At 45.6% G+C, this 24,948-nt stretch overlaps 1 protein-coding gene across 12 annotated transcripts in view; it reads right to left on the reverse strand.

Annotated features, from left to right (window-relative positions):
* ATXN2 (ataxin 2) overlaps positions 1-24,948 on the reverse strand; it is a 182,842-nt gene that overhangs the window by 58,285 nt on the left and 99,609 nt on the right. For 7 of the 12 annotated variants that reach the window (XM_073564973.1, XM_073564778.1, XM_073564473.1 and 4 more), the window contains 8 exons: positions 13,439-13,621; positions 13,048-13,242; positions 10,275-10,379; positions 10,076-10,146; positions 9,685-9,998; positions 6,976-7,039; positions 6,526-6,678; positions 6,361-6,427 (listed from right to left, as the gene is read on the reverse strand). In XM_073564973.1, coding sequence (XP_073421074.1) covers positions 6,361-6,427; positions 6,526-6,678; positions 6,976-7,039; positions 9,685-9,998; positions 10,076-10,146; positions 10,275-10,379; positions 13,048-13,242; positions 13,439-13,621 — 1,152 coding nt within the window. The remainder of the gene's footprint in view (positions 1-6,360; positions 6,428-6,525; positions 6,679-6,975; positions 7,040-9,684; positions 9,999-10,075; positions 10,147-10,274; positions 10,380-13,047; positions 13,243-13,438; positions 13,622-24,948) is intronic. The other 5 variants (XM_073564585.1, XM_073564575.1, XM_073564841.1 and 2 more) reach the window with 2 other exon arrangements.

Below are 24,948 nucleotides of genomic sequence, written 5' to 3' on the forward strand. Positions count from 1 at the left end.
GCATGAAATTCACCCAAAACCCATTAAAGTCTATGGGAGCGCTGACGTGCGCATGGTCATGCGCACGTCAGCACAAAAAAAGCATGCTTTTTTTGGCAAAAACCATGCGCAAAAATACAAGAAAACACATTAAAAACGCATGATGCGTTTTTATGCGCGTTTGCACTGTGCACACGGCGCAAAAAAAACGCAAGTGTGAAACTAGCCTTATACTGTGTTTTTCTGTGTTTCAGTCCTTTGGTGGTGTGAACACTGTCCTACAGACTTGTTCGCTGTGTGCATGGCCCATGTGTTAATATTCAATTGGTTTCTTGTTTTTCCAAGATTAGGGAGGTCTCCACCACTCCCTTGTGGGCCATGCACATATAAGCAGTCTTCCACAGCGTGTCCACATCGGACATTACCTTTCTGAATCCTGCTCTTATAGGTACTATAGGTACTATTGTCAGGTTTTAAATACATCGGTTAGGGACTGCTCTGATATGGGTTACCTTGACGTTTGATAGAGCGGCTTAGTATACATTTTTTGCAAAAAAAGTATCAAACAAATACCCCGTTTTGTTATCCTTGTTTACTAGCACTTGCTGTTTACTGTTACTTTTTTACAACAGAGTATTTTTATACATTTGTTATACTGTATTTTTCTGTGTTTCATATAGAATATTGGCATAAAAAGCTGGAAAGAAACCTATTAAAGGAATGTCATGCAGTACTGACTCTTCCCTAATATTTGCATCCCTGTTGGAAGAATTTTCTCGTGTGTCAAGAGTGATCCATACACTGCAGATGGCAGTTATGTTACAAAGCCAGCAATTGCATATAACTACAGTGACCAGGTCTTGGCTCAAGAGCTTGCCGTTAACCACTTAGATGTTGCTATCAATTGCTGCAACGTGATCATGAGGAGGCGATGAGTTACAAACAACATTTCACAACACTGTGTTTAAGTTCAATCTTTCAAAATATAACATTAATTCAACCGTACATTAAATGTAAAAAATAAAAAAAACACGCCAGAATTGCCTTTTTCGGTTTCCCTTCACAAAAATATACATTGAAAAAGATCAAAATGCTACATGTAACAGGAAATATGACTGCTCCAGTTAAGCGATTCAGAAAATGGTGACATAACAAGGTTCTGAAAAACGTCTGACAACTAAAATATATACCGCTATAAACTTACAAAGTTAGGTATAGCCATATTTATACTGATCTGGAGAATAATGTTGCCTCGTCGTTTTTATCACGCAATGAACGCCATAAATACAAAACAAAAGCAGAATTGTTTCTCCCCCCCATTTAACCAGTTTGGATTTTTTTTTTTCCCCGTTTGAATAAATGGTGAACTGAAAACTTCAACTCCGTCGGCAAACTTGATTTATCCAAGGTTGGATCAATCAGTGGGTGTGTTCCTGAACTTGGTCCACACCCTAAATCAAGTTTCTGAGACTGGGATAAAAGGTTGCTACTATATATAAGTGTAACTGAATTTTATACTATTAGGATTTGTGCTGTGTTTTTATGATACCTGAGATGAAGGATATACACTGTATCCGAAACGCGTTGTCTCTCTTTTTTATCCTATGAAATAAAAAAATATGGAATATCATCTTTGGATGCGAGTCCTGGGAAGCGCTGCCGTTTATGAGCTGGATGTGTTTTTCTCAATGAAGAATCTTGGACACTTCTGCCAGAGCTGAGACACTCCCGTGTCCCTCCTTGGCGGTTGACATATGCCACCGCTGTGGCATTGTCTGTCTGAATCCGGACAGGCAAGCCCCTGAGCAGCCTCTCCCAGTGGACGAGAGCCAGATAGATCGCTCGTATCTCTAGAACGTTGATCGGCAGAGCTGATTCCTGAGTCGACCAACGACCCTGAACAGTGTGACTGTGGAACACTGCATCCCAGCCGAGGAGGCTGGCATCCGTTGTTACAATCTGCCAGTGAATGGGAAGAAAAGACCGACCTAAGTGGATAAGAGGTGACGTCAACCACCAGTTGAGTGACCGCTTGATCTGGCATGAAAGACGTACAGGGCGATCGAGGGACAGAGCCGACCTGTTCCATCTCGACAGAATGGCGTGCTGGAGAGGTCTGGCGTGAAATTGGGCAAAGGGAACTGCCTCTATCGCCGCCACCATCTTCCCCAGGACCCTCATAGCTGTTCGGAGAGACGGAAATCGTGTGGTCTGCAGCGATCGTACATCCCGCTGCAGGGAAAGAATCTTCTCTCGTGGGAGAAAGACCCTTGACTGACGAGTGTCGAACAGTAGGCCCAGAAACACAAGACGTTGAGAAGGAATCAGGCAGGACTTTTTCCTGTTGACGATCCACCCGAAATTGGAAAGGGTGTCTAGGACGGTCGTCAAACTTAGGCGAGCCTGTGGAAAAGAGGAAGCTTTGATCAGAATATCGTCGAGGTACGGAAAAAGAACGAGACCTCTGATCCTCAACAAGGCCATCAGCGCAGCCATGATCTTCGTGAAGACTCTGGGAGCGGTGGCGAGACTGAAGGGGAGCGCGACGAACTGGTAATGTTCCTGGCGAATCGCAAAATGCAGGAACTTCTGATGTCCGGAGAATATGGGCACATGTAGATAGGCATCTTGGATGTCTATTGAACAAATGAATTCCTGCTCCTCCATGGAAGCGATTACCGAACGAACCGACTCCATCCGGAAGTGGCGAAGGCGTACTCTCTTGTTGAGAAGCTTGAGATCCAAGATGGGTCGGACCGCCCCGCCTTTTTTCGGCACCACAAAAAGGTTCGAATAAAATCCTGTGAATCCTGTGAAGTCGGGAACGGGCACAATCACCCCAGAACTGAGGAGAGAGGTGATGGCCGTAAAGAACCCCGGGATCAAGGCTGGATCTTTTGGAGGACGGGATTCGAAGAAACGATCCCGTGGAAGAGAGACGAACTATATCTTGTATCCTGACGATACAACCTCCCTGACCCAAGCATCCTCTACTGAGGCCAGCCAGACGTCCCTGAAGAAGAGAAGTCGACCTCCCAATTGGAAGGGACCCTCGTGAGTCCGACGATAGTCATGCCGATGTAGACCGTCCAGATCTGGATCTGGGTGGTCTGCCCTGGGCAGAGTGGGATCGCCAGGAAGGAGTGGGCCTGAAGGAAACTTTCTTTCTGTCTTGGCGCGCCTGCGGTCTTTGTTGGTTGGATGGGTTCGCCGCCGTATTGAAACGGCGGAAAGCCTGAAAGGGACGAAACTGACGCCTTAGTGGAGGTCTGCGAGGCTTGGACTGAGGGAGGAGGGAACTCGTGCCTCCGGTGGCGTCCTTAATGATCTGGTCCAATTGGGATCCAAAGAGGCGTACTCCCTGGAAAGGCAGATTAGTAAGAGACTTTTTAGAAGACAAGTCCGCATGCCAGGCCTTGAGCCAAATTGTACGTTGGATTGCCACAACGTTGCTTGACGCCTGAACTGCGCAGGATGCGGCATCCAAAGAAGCAGAAAGTAGATAATCCCCCGCATGGGAAATCTGGTTGTGCTTTATCTAGGATGCCCTGACGAAGATCCTCTGCCCAAGTAGCTATGGCCTTTGCTGCCCAAGATGAAGCAAAGATTGGACATACCGCCGCTGAAGCCGCTTCGAATGCAGACATAGCTAGGGATTCTATAATCCTATCATTAGAATCCTTTAGGGACGCCACGCCTGAAAGCGGGAGAACCGTGTTATTAGAAAGTCTGGACACGGGCGGGTCCACCGAGGGAGAAGTAGACCAGTTGTCCGTGAGCTATTTAGCAAACGGGTACAGTACGCCGAGACGCTTTCCTCTTTGAAAGCGTCTGGTAGGATCTTCTCTTTCCCTGGTAAAAATCTTTCCAAACTCGGAATGGAAAGGAAATACCCTGGAGGGTGTTTCCGCCCGTCTGAACGAAACCTCCTGATCTGAGGATTTCGCTGGGGGGTCAGCAATCTCGAAGGTCTGGTGAATCGCTGCAATGAGGTTCTGCACCGTAACCTTCATGTTCGCATCCTGGTCCGAATCCAGCTCTAAAATCCCCTCAGAAGACCTGTCCGAGAGCGCCTCACCTGACTCGGGAGAGGAGGCCCGGGAAGGAGGCTGCTGAGAATGACTATGCGGTGAGATGGGATGAGGCGAGGCATCCAGCTGGAGATCCTGCCTGGGTCTTTTGCAACTAACGCTGGCTGGCTCACATGGAATCTCTTGAGACCTGCTGGACCCTGCAGAAGAGTCCTGGGGCAACTTATCGAGAACGGCTACTAGGGACTGACACCTTGGTGAGGTCTGCCACCGATTGTGAGAGAGACGAAGCCCAGCTAGGAATGTGGGGTTCACTCTCGCATGGAGCAGTAGATGGCTCCTGGGCGGCGTCAGGCTGAATCGGATTACTGCAGTCTAGGCAGAGGGGAGTGGACTGACCTGAGGGAAGTTTGCAATTGCAAGAAGAGCACGCAAAGTACTTAACTAAGGTGCAAGAGGAGGCAGGAGGACGAGAGCGGTCAGACTTAGAATTAGACATACTGATGGACAGTCACTGAGGCAGTGCCGGAAGGTTGGGGGACAGGAGGCAGAGGAGGGTGTCAGTCTGCAGTCGCAGAGCTACTCACGGTCCGGTGTCCTGTCGCAGCTTCCAGCAAATGAAGGTGCAGGCTCGTCTGGGCTTGCAGGGGGCACGGCAGATAGGACAGCATCCGGCTGACAGGCTGTGAAAATGGCGGCAGCCGAGAACAGAGGAGGAAGCGCGCGCTTCCCTGCAGAGACCGAGGAAGAAGATGGGCGGGGCTAACCACCGATGCTAAAAATGGCGCCGTCCTATCCAGACTGGGGTGGGTGGAGACAGCGCCGCCTCAGGGAGACTTAGAGTGAGGGGAGAAGGCGGTGGGCAGGCTTAAAGCGGGCGGGAGGAAAGCCCGCCCGAGAAAGAAGGCGGGGGCGTGGCCGCGACGCAGGACAAGGCCCAAGATGAAGCCGGGGCCTGGATTAGATGAGGCGGCCGCCTGTCAGCGCGGGGCGGCGCGGAGGCCCCGCAGCACTGCCGCGGTGACCGCTCCTGAGGCTCGCTGGGGCTGGAAGGGAGAAAAATAAAACCCCCTAGAAATGCACTGGGGGCAAAGGTGCGGCAGAACAGGCCGATAAGCCGGGGCCTGAAATAAATGCGGCGGCCGCCGGGAAGCGCGGGGCGGCACGGAGGCGTCGCAGCACTGCCACAGTGACCATTGGAGCTGCTGAGGAGAATGGGACCCGGGCCTCATACTTACCCCTGCCTGATCAGTCTCTATGAATAAAGGTACCTTCATCCAGCGTGTGTTGTCACAAAGAGTATCCGCGCCTCATCCGACCAACAGGCTCTGGTGGGCGAGTGGGTGGGAGATGGGGGACGAGGACAATCTGGATCGCATGACACATCCGTGTTCGGATCTCCTGGTCCTGCTGTAGAGACCTATTAGGATACGGGGTGGCAGTACACGCCGTACTCAGTCTCTTTGTGGGACTACAGATGTGACTCTTCACTCTGTATCCCTCCGGATAACCTGAAAAGAAACGACGCACGCTGAGGTAGATATGGGTCTAATGAAAGACCCGTGTCCACCTCCTACTGACACTAAGCTAAACTGAGGAATTTCCTGCCGTACGGTGGGGTGTACACTGCGGAGGAGGAGCATAGTGTCAGCCTCCTAGTGGCAGCAGCATACACCCATGGTCTCTGTGTCCCCCAATAAGGCGTACGAGAAAACACACATACTCACATCTTGTCCATCGCTGCGCACCACTCTGTCTGCCGTGTCCTCTGTCAGTGACGCTCAGGCACCAGAGGGTGCACAATAACTAAGTCATCGCGCCCTCTGCTGCCTGAATGTCACTGACAGAGGACGCGGAGGACAGGTGAATATCGCATATACTCACCCCCTCCTGGCGCGGTCTCTGCAGCCCCTGCGCCTCCGGCAGCTTTTCCTTCCTTCAGCGGTCACGTGGTACCGCTCATTAAAGTCATGACTATGCACCCATAAGATGCAAGTATATAAGGTAACCACTTGGTGCACTGTATGTGAAAGGTGTTTTAGACACAATGCCAACTACAATGTGCAGCCGTACCCTATTGTTTGACGCTTATTACAAGTATTATATGCAATGCTTAGCAAAAGAAGTTCATGGAGGTAATTTTCATTGGTAAAGCCCACATTAGAAAGACTGTAAAAAAAAAAAAAAAACATATCTAAAGTATAGTTTCCTACAAATGTAAAGATCGTTAATCATTCAGCAATAGTAAAGGCTTGTTTCAGGTTTTCACCACAATAAATTTACTCCATTATGTACAGGTCTACAAATACAATACAGTAAGAAAAGCATGCAACGTGTGCTCTAGTCTCACCTTTACCTGCTCTGTATGTCTTGGCCTGATTTACTGGCACGGTTGTCATTGGAATAGGATATAATGGCTATAGAAGAAGAAAAAACAATGCTGAAAATGAACCAAACTTTCCATACAACAATTTCACAAATGCAGTGCTATCCATTTAGTATTGGCATGCATTACCTGCACACCAGGACTCACAGGAACGGGATACATCATGTTTGGTGCAAAACAAACTGGCTGCGTGTACACAGGGGTCGGCTGCTGATGGCCCACCATTGAGGGGCTTGGCTGGGCTTGTGGTCGAGGTGAGGTTGGCGTTGTTGAAGGCTTGGGCTGCATTCGAAGGAAAATGGATTACACCCAGGCCCATAAACAGCTGAACTAATTAATTGCTGTCCATTCCTGTAACTAGTTTCATGCTATAGGAGGAATTACTGCTCATCTCCTGCCCAGGGAGCCAAGTGCTTGAGTCCCCGCAACTATGTGCAATTGTTCAGTTATCTACATTACCAAAACTTGCAGATACACTAGTGTGCACATACAGGAGTGGCTTGACATGTACTTCTTGTAAGAACTCAATCAAAACTTTTCAGCTACATTTGAAGTGAAGAGATTAAAAAGAATAATTACTTGAGCATACGATCTTGGATTAAACTCCTTTGCATTTGGATTTAATGTAGATTTTCTCACTTGCCTGGAAAAGAAAACACAATTGTTCTTAAAGGTTATTTATTGCGGACCCTAAAGAGTCATCAATGTGGTGTCCAATGGGTTGCCCCCCCCTCCCCCATCGACTCAATCAACAGGACTCTCCTCGATTATGTATATAATGTTATCAGTCAATTAAAGGGAATCTGTCAGCAGGTTCTTGACATTTTGACATGTAATCTGACGTCAACAAGAGTTAGCAACTGACACACCGAATTAAAAGAAGCGTCATTTGTTAAGCTGCATGCCGCTTACTTACAATGAAGGTTTTATCACTAAGAGATTATCACTGCCTGACCACTGTGCACAGACTAAGCCACCTCCCCTCTTAAGCAGCTCACTGTCACTAGACAATATGCATATAAAGCTGTGGTGTAGGCGGTAGCAGCTTTTGAGTTCTGCTACATCTAAGAACTCTGATGGCTTCACAACTGTTGCACCCAGTAAACTAAGCGATGCCGCTCTCAGATTACATAGCAAAAACCTGCTAACAGATTCCCTTTAAGCAGAGCAAGAAGAGGTCAGTGGCCAACCAGATTTTGAAATCATAGTTTGCTATGAAATGCCATGGCATTTTACAAAAAAAAACAGTTGTCGGTATTCTAAGGGAGCCCAAAATTCCTACTGACACTAAAAGTTGGTCTACAGCAATCAAAAAGATGAGGAGGGTTGATATGGTTTTACATATTAATGTTGAGGAAAAAAAAAAAAAAGATAAATCCAAGTTCAAACACAGAAAAAAGAAGATTGATGGAGAAAAGGGGTAATGTTTAAAGGGAATCTGTCTCCTATTTTTTCGTATATAAGCTGCAGCCACCGCCATTAGGGGCTTATCTACAGCATTCTGTAATGCTGTAGATAAGGCCCCCGATGTAACCTGAAAAAGAAGAAAAACAAGTTAGATTATACTCACCCGGGGTCCGGTCCGATGGGTGTTGCAGTCCGGGTCCGCTGCCTCCCATCTTCATGTGATGACGTCCTCTTCCTTGCTGCCTGTCGCGGCTCCTGTGCAGGCGTACTTTATCTGCCCTGTTGAGGGCAGAGTAAAGTACTGCAGTGTGCAGGCGCTGGGCCTCTCTAGACCTTTCCTGGTGCCTGCGCACTGCAGTAGTTTGCTCTGCCCACAACAGGGTAGATATAGTATGCCTGCGCAGGAGCCACGACACACAGCAAGGAAGAGGACGTCATCACATGAAGATGGGAGGCACCGGACCCGGACCACGACTCGGCCCCCGGTGAGTATAATCTAACTCGTTTTTCTTCTCTTTCAGGTCACATCGGGGGCTTATCTACAGCATTACAGAATGCTGTAGATAAGCCCCTAACGGCGGTGGCTGCAGCTTATAGACGAAAAAAAAAGGTAAACCCTTCGTGACAAGGTGATGCTCAGTTGTTGCACCTTTTTATTTTCCCCACTTTTGCCAGGAACTGTAGCTGTATGAGGGCTCACCTTTAACATTGCAGTGGAAGAAAATTCTAAGTGCAATGAAATCACAAAACCACCCACTCAATTCCAATATCTTATTTTGGGCTTTATTTGTACATCATTCACTGTGAGGCAAAACATGAACTGAAATACGATTCTACAGGTCGGTACGATTACAGTGATAAAGTTGTATAATTTTTTTAATTTTACTCACGGACAATAAGAAAGAAAAAGTACAAAAATGTGATTTATATAACCATTTTCTGTAATTGCAACAAAAGCTGACATATCATTCATATAATTTTGGGGTACATGAAGTTTTGATTACTTCTTATTACTGGAAGTATGAAGGCTGAAAGCTATAATTCTCGTGTTTCATTTTATTTTTTTCCTGTTTATGGCACTTACTATATAGGTTAATTTTTCCATTTCGCTAAATTGGACCTATATTGAGGCAGTGGTTCCAATATAGGGGTTTTGTTTTTAATTGAGGAGACGGGGGATGAATCAAATTTAAATTTTTACTACATTTTAAAACTTTTCTTTTGTAACTTCACTTTTTAGTCACCTTGGTGGACTCGAGCCGGCCATTGTCTGATCGCTTGTTTTATATACTGCAATGCCCCGGCATTGGCAGCATATTGAGAATATCTGTAAACTACAAGTTTAGCCAGTGGCAGGGCTTCACAGGATTGCAGTCCTGGAAGACACTGGGTCCTTCAGCAGGCCCCTGGCTACCATCATAACTCCGTGATGACACTGAAAGGAACCAATGGGCACACAGAGTAGTACCTTAAATACCTCTATCAGAGATTGACAGCGCAGCAACAATTATGGGGTTGACAGCAGCAGTCGAAGCTCCATTCCAATCACTGCAAGAGGAAATAGGTGCAGGATAGAAGCTGAGCTGATTTGGAAGCTAATTAAGACAGCAGCACACAGGCCTCATCAATTCCAGCCTATACAACTGGGAGAAACTTCTAAAGAAAAATCTGAAAAGTGGATCAGGCTGCAACGTGCAAATTAGAGGGCCTGAAAACGAGTCAAGGAACTAAGAATGTAGACAAACTAGTTTTATAAACTAAAGGTCAATTTTTTTTTTTCCTTGTTAGAGGTGTCCATTCCCTTTAAATATATTTTCCCTTAATCCAGAGAAAGGCAAAAGAGAGTAAAGGGAAGTTTAGAGAGGATAGTTATTCACTCACTCTGAGGCATTTTCCTTCTTGTCATCCTTGTCTTCACGATCTTGCTTGCCAGGTCCAGAAGTTTGTACACCTTGTGACGTAACCTCTGGACCTCTTTTAGGTTCAGAGCCACTACTACTAATAGATGGGGAGATGCTGGGGCTGCTTGGCTTACTGCTGCTGTTGCTTGTAGGTGCATTACTGCCACTTTCGCTGGCAGACTCCTTGGAGTTAGAATCAGACTTCTCTTTCAAAAGTTCTCTGGGCTTATCCAAGTTCTCCCGATTTTTGTTAAGAAGCTGATCAATGGCATCAGGACTAGGATTAGACTGTAACTAAAGAGAAAAGTAAATATTACTAAACTTATCTCAAGCTCCCATCCATTATAGCAAAAGGCATACTATATACATACCCTAAAATCATTTTTAAATTTCTTTAAATCATCTAGTTGTTTTCTTTGCTCTGAAGCCATAGGTGAAACTACTGGGGAAAAAAAAATCCCAATTAGTTCACCCCACTAGAGACTCTAAAAAAATAATCTGTGAGTTTAAGTGAATTCCAATCAGGTCTTTGTTATGTACCAGCTTTTAAATTAGTATTTCTGCACTTACCTTTGTTTTCAGGTTTGCTAAAGGTAGAAGAATCACTTTGCTTAATACTGTCTCTGCCACCAGTGGGGGAAATTTGCCTCTGATCTTGCAATCGAGAATCCTTAGCTGAATACAGACAGGTCTAACATTATTTCACTACATTGATACAAGTAATAATAAAGTTACATTGAGGAAATCTATACCGCGTTAAAAATTAAATGTGCAGATATAATAATCACATTCACTTAATTTCCAATCATTTTCTCCGTGACCTTAAAAGTACAACCACAGATCTGTTGCCTGTAACTTCAAGCTCTGAAACAGTTTCTATCAGGAATTCCCCTGTTGCCTTTGAGTACTTCCAGAGTGGCCACAACAAGAAGTGTGGGCTGCCTCCTCCTATGGGAGTCACAATTGGGGACTTGGTGACCCTCGTGCAGTCAGTCTTCAGGATCTCAGAGATGACCCCATCGTGGTCACATACTAAGTACACAGTGCTTAGGCTGGTTTCACATTAGCGTTGAAACAACGCTGCGCACTGCGTCGGTAAGCCCCGCCCCGATCCGGCTCCCTGCCCGCCCCATCCGGGATCACCGCCTACTATCGCATTTGCACGCATGCGATCGGCGCACCCTATCTTTAGCATAGGGTGCGCAGATCATGCGCTGCCAGTGTGAAAGTAGCGTGCTGCGCACTTTTGACGGTGCATCGTGCGCGCCGAAATGCTACATGTTGCCTCTTCAGAGAGGAAGATGACTTAACTCCTTAACGACTGCCGATACGCCTTTCAATGGCGGGAGTTAAGGGTGCTTATGCCTCAGCACCGCTTTTTAATGGCGCTGAGAAATAAGTGTATAGCGCCCCCCCCCCCCCCCCGGGTTGGAATTTCTCCGGAGTCTCAGTTACCGGGGGTAGCTGAAACCACAGAGAACATGACTCAGGTCAGTTTTTACAGACCCCAGTGTTGCGATCACTGTTATTAACGATATAACAGCGACCGCCAAAAAAAAAAAAAAAAAAAAGAAGTCCAATTTCACTCATTCCCTCCTGCAGCCCTCGGACTGAAACATGAAAAAACAGCTGTAATACAGGTCAAGAATCTACATTTAAAGAGATTGTCAATCCAAGTACTCAGGGACAAGAGACAGCAGATCGAGGGAGAGCACTACAAGTGCTGCTAATTTTCTTAGCTTACCTAAAAGTATGAAATCACACAAGCTATTTTTTTTTTTTTTTTTACAAAATGGGTCTATCACAGTGATGGCGAGCCTTTTAGAGACCAAGTGCCCAAACTGCAATCCAAAACCCACTTATTTATCACAATGTGCCCTGAATACTAAGGTTTTAGATTAGAAAGGCAACTCGCACACTAGCGAACAATAGAGTCAATATCAAAGATCTTGTAAGCGCTGCACTCCAAGCCTAAAGATACTAGCCACCAAATGTAGTGAAGGTCTGTTCTTGAGAACGGAGAGGATTTTTAATCAAAAGTAAAATTGCAAAGTTGTTTGTTTTTACAACCTCTTTGTAATTGTAACCCTGTATCATGATGAGTACAAACCCTTTCAGGCAGGGAAATCAAACTCAAATACAAAGAGGGCCAAAGTTAAAAGCTTCCAGAACGTTGCAGGCCAACCTTGATGTATGTTAAAAAAAAATGTCTACAATTGTGGAAGTTTTTCCTTATGTAATAAAACGATTAACTTATGGAATTATAGTGGAATAATATGTTATGTAACAGCAGTAAAAAGCATATGGCTCAATGGCCTAATTTAAATATGTAATAACAAAGGATAAAAAAAAACCCTCAAATAAAACAGATAAAGTATGATGAAAACAAAAGTGCTCCAAAACACAGTATGATACCCCCACAGTTAACTCCTCCTCCACACACAGTATGATGACCCTACTGTACCCCCCTCCCTCAGTTCCCCTAACAAAGAATGGTGACCCCACAGTTTGAGTCTCCAACTGTAATCCCCACACAGCCCTCCATACAAAATAACGGGCACATAAAGTCCTCCATACAGTATAATGGCTCCAAAATAGATCTCCATAAAAGTATAATGGCTCCACATAATCCTCCATACAGTGTAATGGCCCCCATATAGTGCTCCATGCAGTATAATGGCCCCATACAGTGCTCCATACTGTGTAATGGCCTCACACAATGCTCCATACTGTATAGTGGCCTCACGTGATGCTCTATACTGTATAATGGCTCTGCAGTGTTTCATACTGTATAATGTGCCCACATAGTTCTCCATACAGAATAATGGCCTCACATAAAAAAAAAAAAAAATACCATATATACTCATGTATAAGCGAGCCCAAGTATCAGCCACGGCACCTAATTTTGCCACAAACTGGGAAAATGTATTGACTCAAGTATATGCAGGATATGCATTGTCCCCTCATCCCCATCCTTGTCGGCTTATACACGAGTATATACAGTAACTAACTCATTTCTGCATGTTCCAACACAATATGGACTTTTCATATATCACAATCCTCCTACCTGTGGGCACTAGCGCCACCACTCTCCTCAGCCCGTGCACAGACTGATGGGAGGATGCGTGACCTGATGGGACGGTGCGCGTGCAGAGGAGAGTGGGCACAGTGCTAGTGATGAAGGAGATGGCGAGTGTGCCCACCAGGAGGGCTCTGCTTGCCCCCTCTTGTACACATGCCATAGGTTTGCAGCCAGTGATCTATTGGGTAGCAGTCACCTATCAGAATTACCATAATTTTCCAAGGTAGCACCCGATGACCATACAAACCATCACACACATACCTTCATTGGAGGGTGTAACTGCTCTATTGGAAGCCGGGCTTGCAGGTGTTGGAGATCCAGTGGGTACAGGCATGGTAACTGACTCTGGAGCCACAGCACCAGCCTGAGGAGAGCCGAGAGCTGGTCCTGCACTACCACCCATAGCACTCTGTCTAGGAGATCTGGGCCTGTGGGTTTTGGGCGAAAGTCTTTGCACTACAAACAACCACAGACACAAATTAGAATTATTTAATCTACATGTATGGCATTTGCAAAATGTCAGATAAAAATCATGTCACCATTTCTGAAGTTCAGAAATTTGCTCTAAAACAATTTCAAACCCAATTAGATACCACATTTTTTTCAAAAGGAAAGGCTGCTAATAAAGTAGATAATCATTTTTACTACTGACCTCCACTCACAACAGATGACCAAGTGCCACCAGAGGAGCTGTTTCTAGCCACAGATGAAGTAGACACTTCTCCGGGTTCATTGCGTGAAACAAACTCCAGACCTCCACACATTGTGCTCCTACCATTAGAAACTCTATGGGTTCGAGGATGCCGCTGTGCCTTGGGAGACATCCTTGGAGGTCCTGAAATAAGAAATTGTTCCAAGCAAACTTTAATTTAAAAAAAAAAAAATACAAAAAGATACACACATTGTACACTTGGGGAATTGGGGGATTACATTTTCTAAAACATACAACTTCACAAAAAAAAAAACCCACCAAAATCTGCATGCAGCCACCAACAAAAGCCACGATGTAAGTATATATCCACAAATATACAATGTGCACACTGGGCAAAGACTAACAGGAATGAGGTCTGGAGCAATGTTCCTGGAGAAGCAAATGTCACCAAAATAAGAAACAATTCATTAATAGCTGGACAGAAAAGTAAAAATTTAAAGAGCCTTCGGTGGAGTTACCAGCTGTGTTATTCCTGCAGGATGTACCTGTGAAGCTTTTCTCCTACTACAAATATCACTAACACAAAAGGAGCTGTACCTAAGTGGGAAGACAACTGCACCTTAGAAACACGTCCAGCATTCACAAACTGCAATAACTGTGAACAGACGCTGCAACTTTTAGCGAGAACAGGACCTCCAAATTATAGAGGTACAAGATGCAGTGATAAGAGACAGGGGAAGAAGTGCTGTGCACCAATTCAGTTCTTCTCAGGATACACAGTGGCAGGCAATTCTGCCAACTACTAATGCCTCCTAAAAAATTAATAATCAAACATGCATGTTACTAACACAAAGTGGAAGGTCAAAATATCTTGGGACCAAACGTTTTATAAGGTTACAGTTTTTCTTGTACTGATACAAGTGGTAAGAACATACAGTGATTGTAGTTTTGTTAACCAGTTCTATACAGAGGATCCTGCTACTCTTTTGCTGCATAGACATAGGCCAATATGCACCTTAACCAGTGGTGCAATACATTCTCGTTTCCAGACTCAAGGCGTTATACAGGGATATATATATTTTAACATATCTGCATCAATTAGGGCAATATGCAGAAAGTGATTCCAACTCTTACAAATATCAGTATCTCCAAGTTTTCAGTGCTATATATTACATGTTGCAAAAGATATTTTACATAACACTTATTTCACTAATCATCTACTACTTACTATAATCTATGGAAGGCATTTAAATTGGTGATCACTTTGGCAGTGAAAAAGACCCATGGACCAAGCAATACACAACGTGTGTCGGGTCATGGGTGACTGCCCAATCTTTAGTACACCTCCACTTTGGTAACTCATTTATATTGTGTGTCACATTTTGATTTTTATATAGTCCATGCCTGAACCTGTCTGTACATTTAAAAACTTACAACATGTATGTTGTGCTATGATCAGGCTGCCCCCCTCTTCTGTTCCATACTTGTGCAATGTTATTTTTTATATAAACATACTGATCCCATAGTTATTAGACCATAGACAAGATCAAATAGTGTCTTAGGCCTGTTTCACACTTCAGTTTTTTCACATCAGTTAAAATCCGCCAAAATGGCGGAAAGCGGATCTGTTGTTCACTGAAGTGAACGGATGTCAGCGTACCGTTATATTGACGAATCCGTTGGCTGAAGAATTTTAAAGGAACCGCAGTCCGGGGACGAGAGAGACAGAGACAGAAAGAGAAAGAGAAAAAGAGAAAGAGAGAAAAAGAGAAAGATTTTTTTCCACCGCCAGAAAGGATTTCAGGGTTAAACTCCCGGCTGACTTCCTTTCTCCGGGCATGCACACTGTAAAATGCGGATCCTACAGCAAAAAAAACGTTGCAGGGTCCGTCCAGGCATGCCGGCGGACGCATACATTTTGGCGGATCCGCGAAAAAACGGATCCAACGGATGGCCATCTGTCAAGATCCGCCGGTAATGCAACTCAATGGGGAAAAAAACGGATCCGCAAAAAAAAATGGCGGATCCGGTTTTTTTTCAAAAACTGGCGGATTTTGACTGATGGTCAAAAACGGAAGTATGAAAGAGGCCTTACACAAAAATACTAAAAAATAGATTTTTATTGCAAAATGTAATTAAAATTCATACAGGAAAAATTAGTACATTAGCGCCTCAAACGCCCCCAGAAAGAAGCACTTGCTGTGCGAATTGCACGTCGGGGTCTGGAGAATCAGCTTGTCACTGGACATTACACTTTGTGGGGACCACCATCCCGGGTATGAACAACTGAACTGGGTTTTTCGCTTTTCTTTAGCTATGTAGCTGGACTGAGCGCTGCATTGGCTTTCTTTCAAGGCTAGAGACGTATGGCATGTTTCAGATAGTCAGCTCTGGACATGTAGAGGTTGCCAATATACTGTGAATTAAGCATTTGCACTTTTGCTATGTATTCATAAAATAGCATTTTGAGTCATGGACCTCATATTTTGAGCTCTATTAGCCTATTTAGAATACTTTGTGCAATATTTTTAAACACAAAAATTCTTTTTCTCTAGCAACCTTCCACGACAGCATAGGAAGTTGTCTCCACGCTCTAATGGGGGACAGGAAGCACGAGAGGTTAAAAGGTCCCTCCCACCTCCCTCTCACCAGTGTCTTTCCTGTCCCCCATGGGGCATGGAGAGGTTCATTATGCTGTGTGGCCGGCTGCTGCAGCGTACCTGGAATTTCTTAAGCCGGGCAGTGGTGGTCGGTGGCGCTGCCTCCCCTCCTCCGTGCTGCTCCCGTCTTATTAGAACACGGGACCTTCCTGGCCCACCTGCGCTCCCCTGGGGGGAGTTAAGCGGGCCAGTGATCCCCGACCGAAGGCCTCCCGCAGCTCTCCGGTCTCTCCTCCTCCTGCTGCACGTCGTGCGGTAATCCGGAAGTGACGACACGCGCGGGGTCACTTCCGGGGTTATGTATGACGGTTTCCTGTCATGGCGGCCCCCATTCAGCTGCCGCTGAGTGGAGCTCGCCAGCGCTTGCTGTGCCTGCCCTGGGACCCAGGGAGGAGGAGGGGGAAATGAAAAGACTGCGCTGACTGAATGAAATGAAAAGACTCCTTATTAACCCGCCGAAAGACGCCGACAGGTAAGACAAAATCCCGTCAGCATGGACGGTTCTTCCTGCCCTGCAGAGCCCAGCGCTACCCCAGCCACAGTGAGTGTTACCTGGGGTGGGTCCTAGTGGTGCGATCCGGGTATAGAGGTCCTCAAAATGCTTCTCCCCCTTCCTTTTTAGGGAGAAAAGTCTGCCCACAAAAGCACCAATACCACCAGCAAGTCGGCCAAATATGCCATATGCAGTGCAAAACTTCCCTCAATTTGGGTGAAAAAATTGTGTCTGGCTTGCACGGGACAGGGTGGTCAGGGCTGAGCACCCGTCACTGATTGACGAAATCCGCAGCCTGGTTACTCATCAGATCCAGACCTCTCTGGCTGCCCTGTCTCCCCCTCCGCCTCCTCCACTTCCTCCGATTGTGGGCTCACCACCCCCCAAAAAACGGAAGATTCAAATAGAGGACTCAGAGTCCGAATCAGAAAGGTCATACAAGTCAGGCTCCGAAAATTGGGAACAACCGGGAACCTCTAAATCAGCCGAAACTAGGAGATACCTCCTTTCCACGGAATATGTGGAGGAGCTGGTCGGTGCAGTACGTGCCACCATGAGCCTAGACGAGGAACCCGTTGCGCAGTCAGCACAGAACCGCATGTTCGGGGGATTTGAGGGACCCAAACGAACAGGTTTTCCAGTACAAAGGAGCATAGTAGATATGATCTCCCAGGAATGGGAGTACCCAGAAAAGCGATACTCGGCCCCTTCGGAACTCAGGCATAGGTTCCCCCAGGAGGGAGAGGAATTTAAATGGGACATCCCAAAGGTTGATGTCCAGGTGGCAAGGGTGTTGAAGAAGACGGTCCTTCCGTTTGATGATGCGTCCCAGCTTAGGGACCCTATGGACCGTAAAGCAGAAAGCCTCCTAAGGAAGGCCTGGGAAACCTCTGCCTTTGCCTTTAAGTCAGGAATTGCGTCCACTTGCGTCTCTAGGTCCCTCTTTCAATGGATAGAGGAGCTAGAGAGTCATATTTCTCGGGAAACCCCAAGGGGTGACCTCCTTAACGCCCTTCCTATACTACAGAGAGCTACAGGCTTCCTGGTGGACGCATCAATGGAGATGATCCGCACCTCTGCCAGGGCTATGGGGTACAGTCCAATTCTGCCAGACGGGCCCTCTGGCTTAAAACGTGGAGCGGGGACGTTACCTCCAAGGTTAAACTCTGCTCTTTGCCCTTTAGGGGTGAACATGTCTTCGGCCCGGCTTTGGATGAAATTCTTGAAAAGGCCACAGATAAAAAAAAAAAAGGTGCTTCCTGAGCAGAGGACCACAAAAAAGCATCTTTTTCGAGCTCCACAGAATCAGTCATCCCAGCCGAGAGGGAAGGGAAAGACGGGAAGATGGAGTTATGCTAAAGGGAGAGGCAGGAATATCCTGGTCCCCCAGCAGCAACAGCCACAAGAGAAACAATGACTCGACCCCCGTGGGGGGAAGGCTTTCGAGGTTCTTTCATTCTTGGCAGTTGATTTCCAACAGTCCCTGGGTCCTCAGTGCGATCAAAGAGGGCCTACTGCTAGAATTCGAATACTGCCCCCCCCCCCCCCCCCCGCAGAGTATAAGAGTTACCTCCCTACCACCTCGGGAGACTCCAGCACTAAAATCCGGCATTCAGCTCCTGCTACAATCAAATGCTATCTCCCAGGTCCCTGTGGAGGAACAGGGAAAGGGGCATTATTCCAGACTGTTCCTAGTGAAAAATCCCACAGGAGAGGCAAGAATAATAATAAATCTGAAAGGCCTCAACCGACACATCGCATAACGCCGATTCAAGATGGAGTCGGTAAAGACCGCCATTCCGCTGATAGGGCCGGCTTACTTCATGGCAACCATAGACATGAGGGATGCCTATTTCCACATTCCCATACATCCTTGTCACAGGAAGTATCTAAGGTTTGCGATCCATCAGGGTCCAGAAATCAGGCACTATCAGTACAATGTACTACTTCCCTTTGGGATATCCTCTGCCCCTCGAGTATTTTCCAAGATTATGGCGGAAGCTGTGTCCCACATCATAAGCCAGGGTATATGCATTGTACCCTACCTGGACGACCTACTGATAATAGGAGCCTCCTACCAGACCCTGAAAATCCAGGAGACTCAAACCCTAGGTATTCTCCAATCATTGGGGTGGATCCCGAAAATAGGAAAGACGCAGATCCAACCCTCCCAGGAGGTAAAATTCTTAGGAATCCTCCTAGATTCAAAGAAACAAATGTCTTTCCTCCCGGAGGAACATCAGGGGTCCATAATATCAAGGATCTCGAGCTTCAGGAAACAGAGGTCCCCGACCATCAGGTCAGCCATGTCCATACTGGGGTCAATGACCTCCTGCATCCAGTCGGTGCCTTAGGCACAGGCCCACTCCAGAATACTCCAGTCCCATATCTTAGGGAACTGGAACAGAGATCACACCTGACTGAACAAAAGAGTCCATACCCCAGGAAGATTGAAAGCTTCACTAGCATGGTGGATAGATCACACAAACCTGTGCAGGGGAGTCATCTGGTCCCAGATCCCCTTGGTCACGGTAACGTCAGACGCCAGCAAGAAGGGCTGGGGAGCCGTCGTGTCCCGACAACCATTCCAGGGGTTGTGGAGCCAGAAAGTGAGTACAAAATCCTCAAACTTTAGGGAACTGAAAGCGGTGGAGGAGGCTCTCCTGGCAGCAAGACACCTAGTCCAGGGCCAGCATATCAGAGTCTACTCAGACAACATAACAGTGGCCCATCTCAAGCACCAAGGTGGCACAAGATCCAGCAGTCTAGAGAGCCTTTCGGGCCGAATATTTTGCTGGGCCGAAAGACACCTCCGCTCTCTAACAGCAGTCCACCTAAAGGGTACCTCCAATCTTCAGGCAGATTTACTAAGCAGAAAATCCATCCAGCCTGGCGAGTGGAGCCTGAACGAAAGGATCTTTCAGAAGCTGGTCAACAGATGGGGCCTCCCGGAGGTGGGTTTACTAGCCTCAAGAGAGAATGCTCAGGTAAGAAACTACTTCTCCCTGAACCCCGGGGACAGATCCCTGGGGGTAGATGCCTTTGCCCACAAATGGAGGTTTCGTCTGGCATATGCCTTCCCGCCAGTTCCGATCCTTGCCGCAACCCTGAGGAAAATCCGGGAGGATCGAACCCCAACCATCCTAGTAGCTCCGCTATGGCCAAAGAGGAGCTGGATCTCTCTAATTACAGAGCTACAGGTAGACGGGCCATTCCTCCTACCCCAGGAAGACAACCTTCGCTTGCAGGGCCCTCTACATCACCCAAACCTCTGGGGAATGAAGTTAGCGGCCTGGTTACTGAAACCCAGATCTTGAGGGCCAAGGGGTTATCAGAGGCAGTAATTAAAACCCTTCAGAAGTCTAGGAAACCGGTCACCATTGCCATATATAACAAAATATGGAAGAAGTTTTCCTCATGGTGTCTGCCAGATTTGCCTGACCCAGGAAACCCTAACATTTCCTGTATCCTGGATTTCTTACAGAGGGGTCTTGAACTAGGCCTAAAGCCTAGCACACTGAAAGTACAGGTGTCAGCATTAAGCTCTATGTTTGACTGTGACTTGGCCAACCACAGGTGGATAAGAAGATTCATGACATCAGCCACTAGACTACATCCAAGGAAGCTAGTCGCCATTCCACCATGGGACTTGAATGTGGTACTTACGGGACTCACTCAATCCCCTTTGAGCCCTTGGCATCCTGTAGAATCATAGAATCGTAGAATCATAGAATCGTAGAGTTGGAAGAGACCTCCTGGGCCATCTGGTCCAACCCCCTGCTCAAAGCAGGATTCGCTAAATCATGCCAGTCAGATGTCTGTCCAGCCTCGGTTTGAAAACTTCCATTGAAGGAGAACTCACCACTTCTCGTGGCAGCTTGTTCCACTCATTAATCACTCTGTCAAAAAGTTTTTTCTAATATCTAATCTGTGTCTCCTCCCATTCAGCTTCATCCCATTGCTTCTAGTCTTTCCTTGTGCAAATGAGAATAAAGTTGAACCTTCTACAATGTGACAGCCCTTTAGATATTTGTAGACAGCTATTAAGTCTCCTCTCAGTCTTCTCTTTTGCAAACTAAACATTCCCAAATCCTGCAACCTTTCCTCATAAGACAGGGTTTGCAGACCGGTCACCATTCTGGTCGCTCTTTTCTGAACTTGCTCCAGTTTGTTGATGTCTTTTTTAAAATGTGGTGCCCAAAACTGGACACAATATTCCAGATGAGGTCTGACCAAAGAGGAGTAGAGGGAAATAATGACTTCACGTGATCTAGACTGTATGCTTCTGTTAATACATCCTAGAATTGCATTTGCCCTTTTTGCTGCTGCATCACACTGTTGACTCATATTCAGTCTGTGATCTATTAGTATACCCAAGTCTTTTTCACATGTGCTGTCACTTAGCCCTATTCCTCCCATTCTGTATATGCTTTTTTCATTTTTATTGCCCAGATGTAGTACTTTGCATTTCTCCCTGTTAAAAACCATTCTGTTAGTTGCTGCCCACTTCTCCAGTTTATTTATATCTTTTTGAATCCTCTCTCTCTCTTCTCTAGTATTAGCTATCCCTCCTAGCTTTGTGTCATCAGCAAATTTAATCAGTTTACCCTCAATTCCTTCATCTAAATCGTTGATAAAGATGTTGAACAATACAGGGTCCAGGACAGAGCCCTGTGGTACCCCACTTGAGACATTCTTCCAACTGGATGTGCAGCCATTTACGACCACTCTTTGGGTCCGATCACTAAGCCAGTTATGAATCCACCTAACAGTTGGCATGTCCATTCCATACTTTTTTCAATAAGGATTGTATGAGAGACTTTGTCAAATGCTTTGCTGAAGTCAAGATATACTATATCTACAGCATTTCCTTGATCCACCCAATCAGTGATTCCGTCATAGAAGGAAATTAAGTCTGACATGACTTATTAGTTACAAACCCATGCCGACTCTGTTTAATCATTTCATTCTTATCCAGGTACTGACATACATGTTGTTTAATAATTTGTTCAAAGATCTTTCCTGGTATAGAAGTCAGACTCACCGGCCTATAGTTGCCTGGGTCCACCTTCTTCCCCTTTTTGAAGATAGGAACAACATTTGCTCTTCTCCAGTCTTCTGGCACTTCTCCTGTTCTCCAACAATTTTCAAAGATTATGGAGAGGGGTTCAAAAATTTCTTCTGCTATCTCCTTCAGTACTCTGGGGTGTAATTCATCTGGACCTGGAGACTTGAATTCATTTAGGTTAGCTAAGTGTTTCCTCACTATCTTTCTGTTTATAGATATCCTGGATTCTTCTATTCTCTTAATAGGACAGTGAAGAACAGTTGATGTTACATTTCCTTTCTGAGAGAAAACAGATGCAAAATAGGAATTTAAAAGTTCAGCCTTCTCAACATCCTGTCTTACCATTTCATCATTTTCATCCTGTAAAAATCCTATAGCATCTTTGAATTTTCTTTTACTTTTGACATATCCCCAAAATCCTTTATTATTGCTTTTGACATCTCTTGCAAGCCTCAATTCAGCTTTAGATAATCTGATTTGTGCCCTGCAGGTTCTGCAGACAGCATTATATTCTTCTTTAGATATGCCTACCTCTTTCCATTTTATAAACATTTTTTTCTTCCTTTTTAGCATGTGTTCTGTGTTCATCCATCCTGGTTTCCTTAAATGCTTCCTATTCTTCCCTCTTTTCGGAATTGTTAACAACTGTGCTTTGAGAATTTCATTTTTCAAGACTTCCCATCCTTCCTGGACATTTTTGTCTTTAAGGATATCCAGCCATTGGATCCCTCCAATTCTCTTTCTGAATCCCTTAAAATCTGCCTTTCTGAAATCTAACCTTGACGTCTGAGTCTTCACAGGTCTTCCGCCTCTAGTTATCCAAAATTCTAAAATAGCATGGTCGCTACCTCCTAGGGTCCCAGCCACTTTTACCTCCTCAACCATTTCCTCCCTGTTTATAAGGATTAGATCCAAGGTAGCAGTTTCCCTTGTTTTCTCCCCTACCTTTTGGAAGATAAAGTTGTCAGCAAGAGAGGATAAGAATTTCCTTGACCTGTTAGTTTTGCATGAGAGATATTCCCAACAAATGTCTGGATAGTTGAAATCTCCCATGACAACTATGTCATATTTTTTGGAGAACTTGGCCATTTGATGCATAAAGAGTTCATCCATATCTTCAGCTTGCACAGGCGGCCTGTAGTAAATGCCTACAATGGTGTCCTTTCCATTGTTCTGTCCTTGTATTCTTACCCAAACAGTTTCCACAGAACTCCCAGTCTCTGAAGCTTGGATCTCTGTGCAGATATACGCGTTTCTAACATACAATGCGACACCTCCTCCTCGTTTATCGAGTCTGTTTCTTGCAAATAAGTTGTATCCTTCTAGTCTTGTATTCCAATCATGTGTATCGTCCCACCAAGTTTCAGTGATTCCAATGACATCATATTTCTTTTCCTGTGTTAGTAGTTCCAGTTCTCCTTGTTTGTTGCCCATGCTTTGTGCATTAGTATAGAAACATTTTAGTTTGTGATTGGTTTCTCTTTCTCCAATATTTTTATTTATTAGATTCTTTTGTCTTTGTTCTTCCTTTCCACTTCTAATAGCAGAGTTCTCAATAGCATTTGTCAGGTGTATGGCTTTTTCTGGTCTTTTGCTTCCCTTCCCATGTTGTTCTAGTTTAAAGCTCTCCTTACAAGTGTAGCAAGGCGACTTCCAAATACATGCTTTCCAGTCTTCGTAAGGTGCACCCCATCTCTAGCAAGTAGTCCATCGTAAAAGTAATTCACTCCGTGATCCAGAAATCCAAATCTTTGCTGACGGCACCATCGACGTAGCCAGTTGTTCACCTGCAGAATCTTATTCCACCTCCCTGTTCCATGGCCATCCACTGGGAGGATGGAAGAGAAGACCACCTGCGCTCCCAGTTCTTTCACTTTCTTGCCTAAGTCTTCAAAGTCTCTGCAGATGGTTTCCAGGTCATTTCTTGCGGTGTCATTTGTTTCCACATGTAGTAGCAGGAATGGGTAGTCATCTGTAGGTCTGAAGAGTCCTGATATCCTGTCAGACACATCTTTAATTTTTGCACCTGGAAGACAGAACATTTCTCTTGAGGTTATATCCGGTCTGCAGATAGCAGCCTCTGTTCCTCTCAGCAGGGAATCCCCCATGACCACCACTCTCCGTTTCTTCTTCACAACATTTTTCTTTCTCCATCCAGGAGGACTCTGAAGGCGTACAAGGTTGCTGTTTGTTGGCAAAGTCTTATCCTGATGTATTTCTTCATCATTTTCCTGCGTGAGAGCCTGGTACTGGTTCCTGAGCAGTATGGGTGCTGACTGCCTCCTGATCCTCCTGCTTCTCTGGGTCACATGTCTCCATTCCTCTGTTTCTTCAGGTGCACTTTGAATTTCTTCTCTTTCTGTAACATGAAGAGATAATTATGCTCTGTCCAAGAACTCTTTACCTTCCTTAATGATCTTCAACGTAGCTAACCTCTCTTCGAGATTTTTCAACTTTTCCTCCAACAGGGACATAAGCTTGGATTTGTGGCATGTGAAGTTTGGCTTTTCCACTTTTAAGTCTGTGAACATGTAGCAAGAAATGCAGCTCACCAAATGGCTCCTGGCCTCTTCCATATTGAGATTTCTTAAAAACGATGAAAGATGAGCCAAAATTCGCACGGTTTTCCGATTTCCTCTTTTCAGCTGCAACGGCCAAAACCCAGTGATCGTTGAGCTCGCGGAGACTCTTCACTTATCCCAGAAGGCACTGGGAATATGCAAATGATCTCCTCAAGACTCTTCCCCTGTACTTCTCAGCTCCTCCCCTGTAAGGTGGCCTTACTTATAGCAATAACCTCGGCAAGGCGAAAAGGAGAGCTCCAAGCTCTCTCAATCAGGGAACCCTACCTAACCATTAGAGATGATTCCATAGTTCTCTCCCTTGATCCATCGTTCCTACCAAAGGTTGTGTCTGACTTCCATAGATCACAGAATATAATTCTTCCCTCATTCTGTCAAAACCCAGCGAACCCTAAAGAAGACGTGTTTCATACGCTGGATGTAAGGCGCATAATTCTCCACAACCTGGAGTGTACCAAACCCTATAGAGTCGACCACAATCTATTCGTCCATACGTCTGGTCCAAACAAAGGAAAGGTGGCAAAGAACACCATTGCCATTTGGATTAAGAAAGCCATCTCTGAAGCATACTTACTGCAGAACATCACACCCCCTATGGGGATCAAAGCGCATTCAACGTGATCTACCTCTACTTCATGGGCCGAGAGGGCAGGCGCATCTTCAGAGCAGATTTGTAAGGCAGCAACCTGGTCCTCCTTACATACTTT

The sequence above is a fragment of the Dendrobates tinctorius genome, unplaced genomic scaffold (genome assembly GCF_039654945.1).
Source record: "Dendrobates tinctorius isolate UK_male_01 unplaced genomic scaffold, ASM3965494v1 ptg000003l, whole genome shotgun sequence".
In the NCBI taxonomy this organism is placed as follows: Eukaryota; Metazoa; Chordata; class Amphibia; order Anura; family Dendrobatidae; genus Dendrobates; species Dendrobates tinctorius.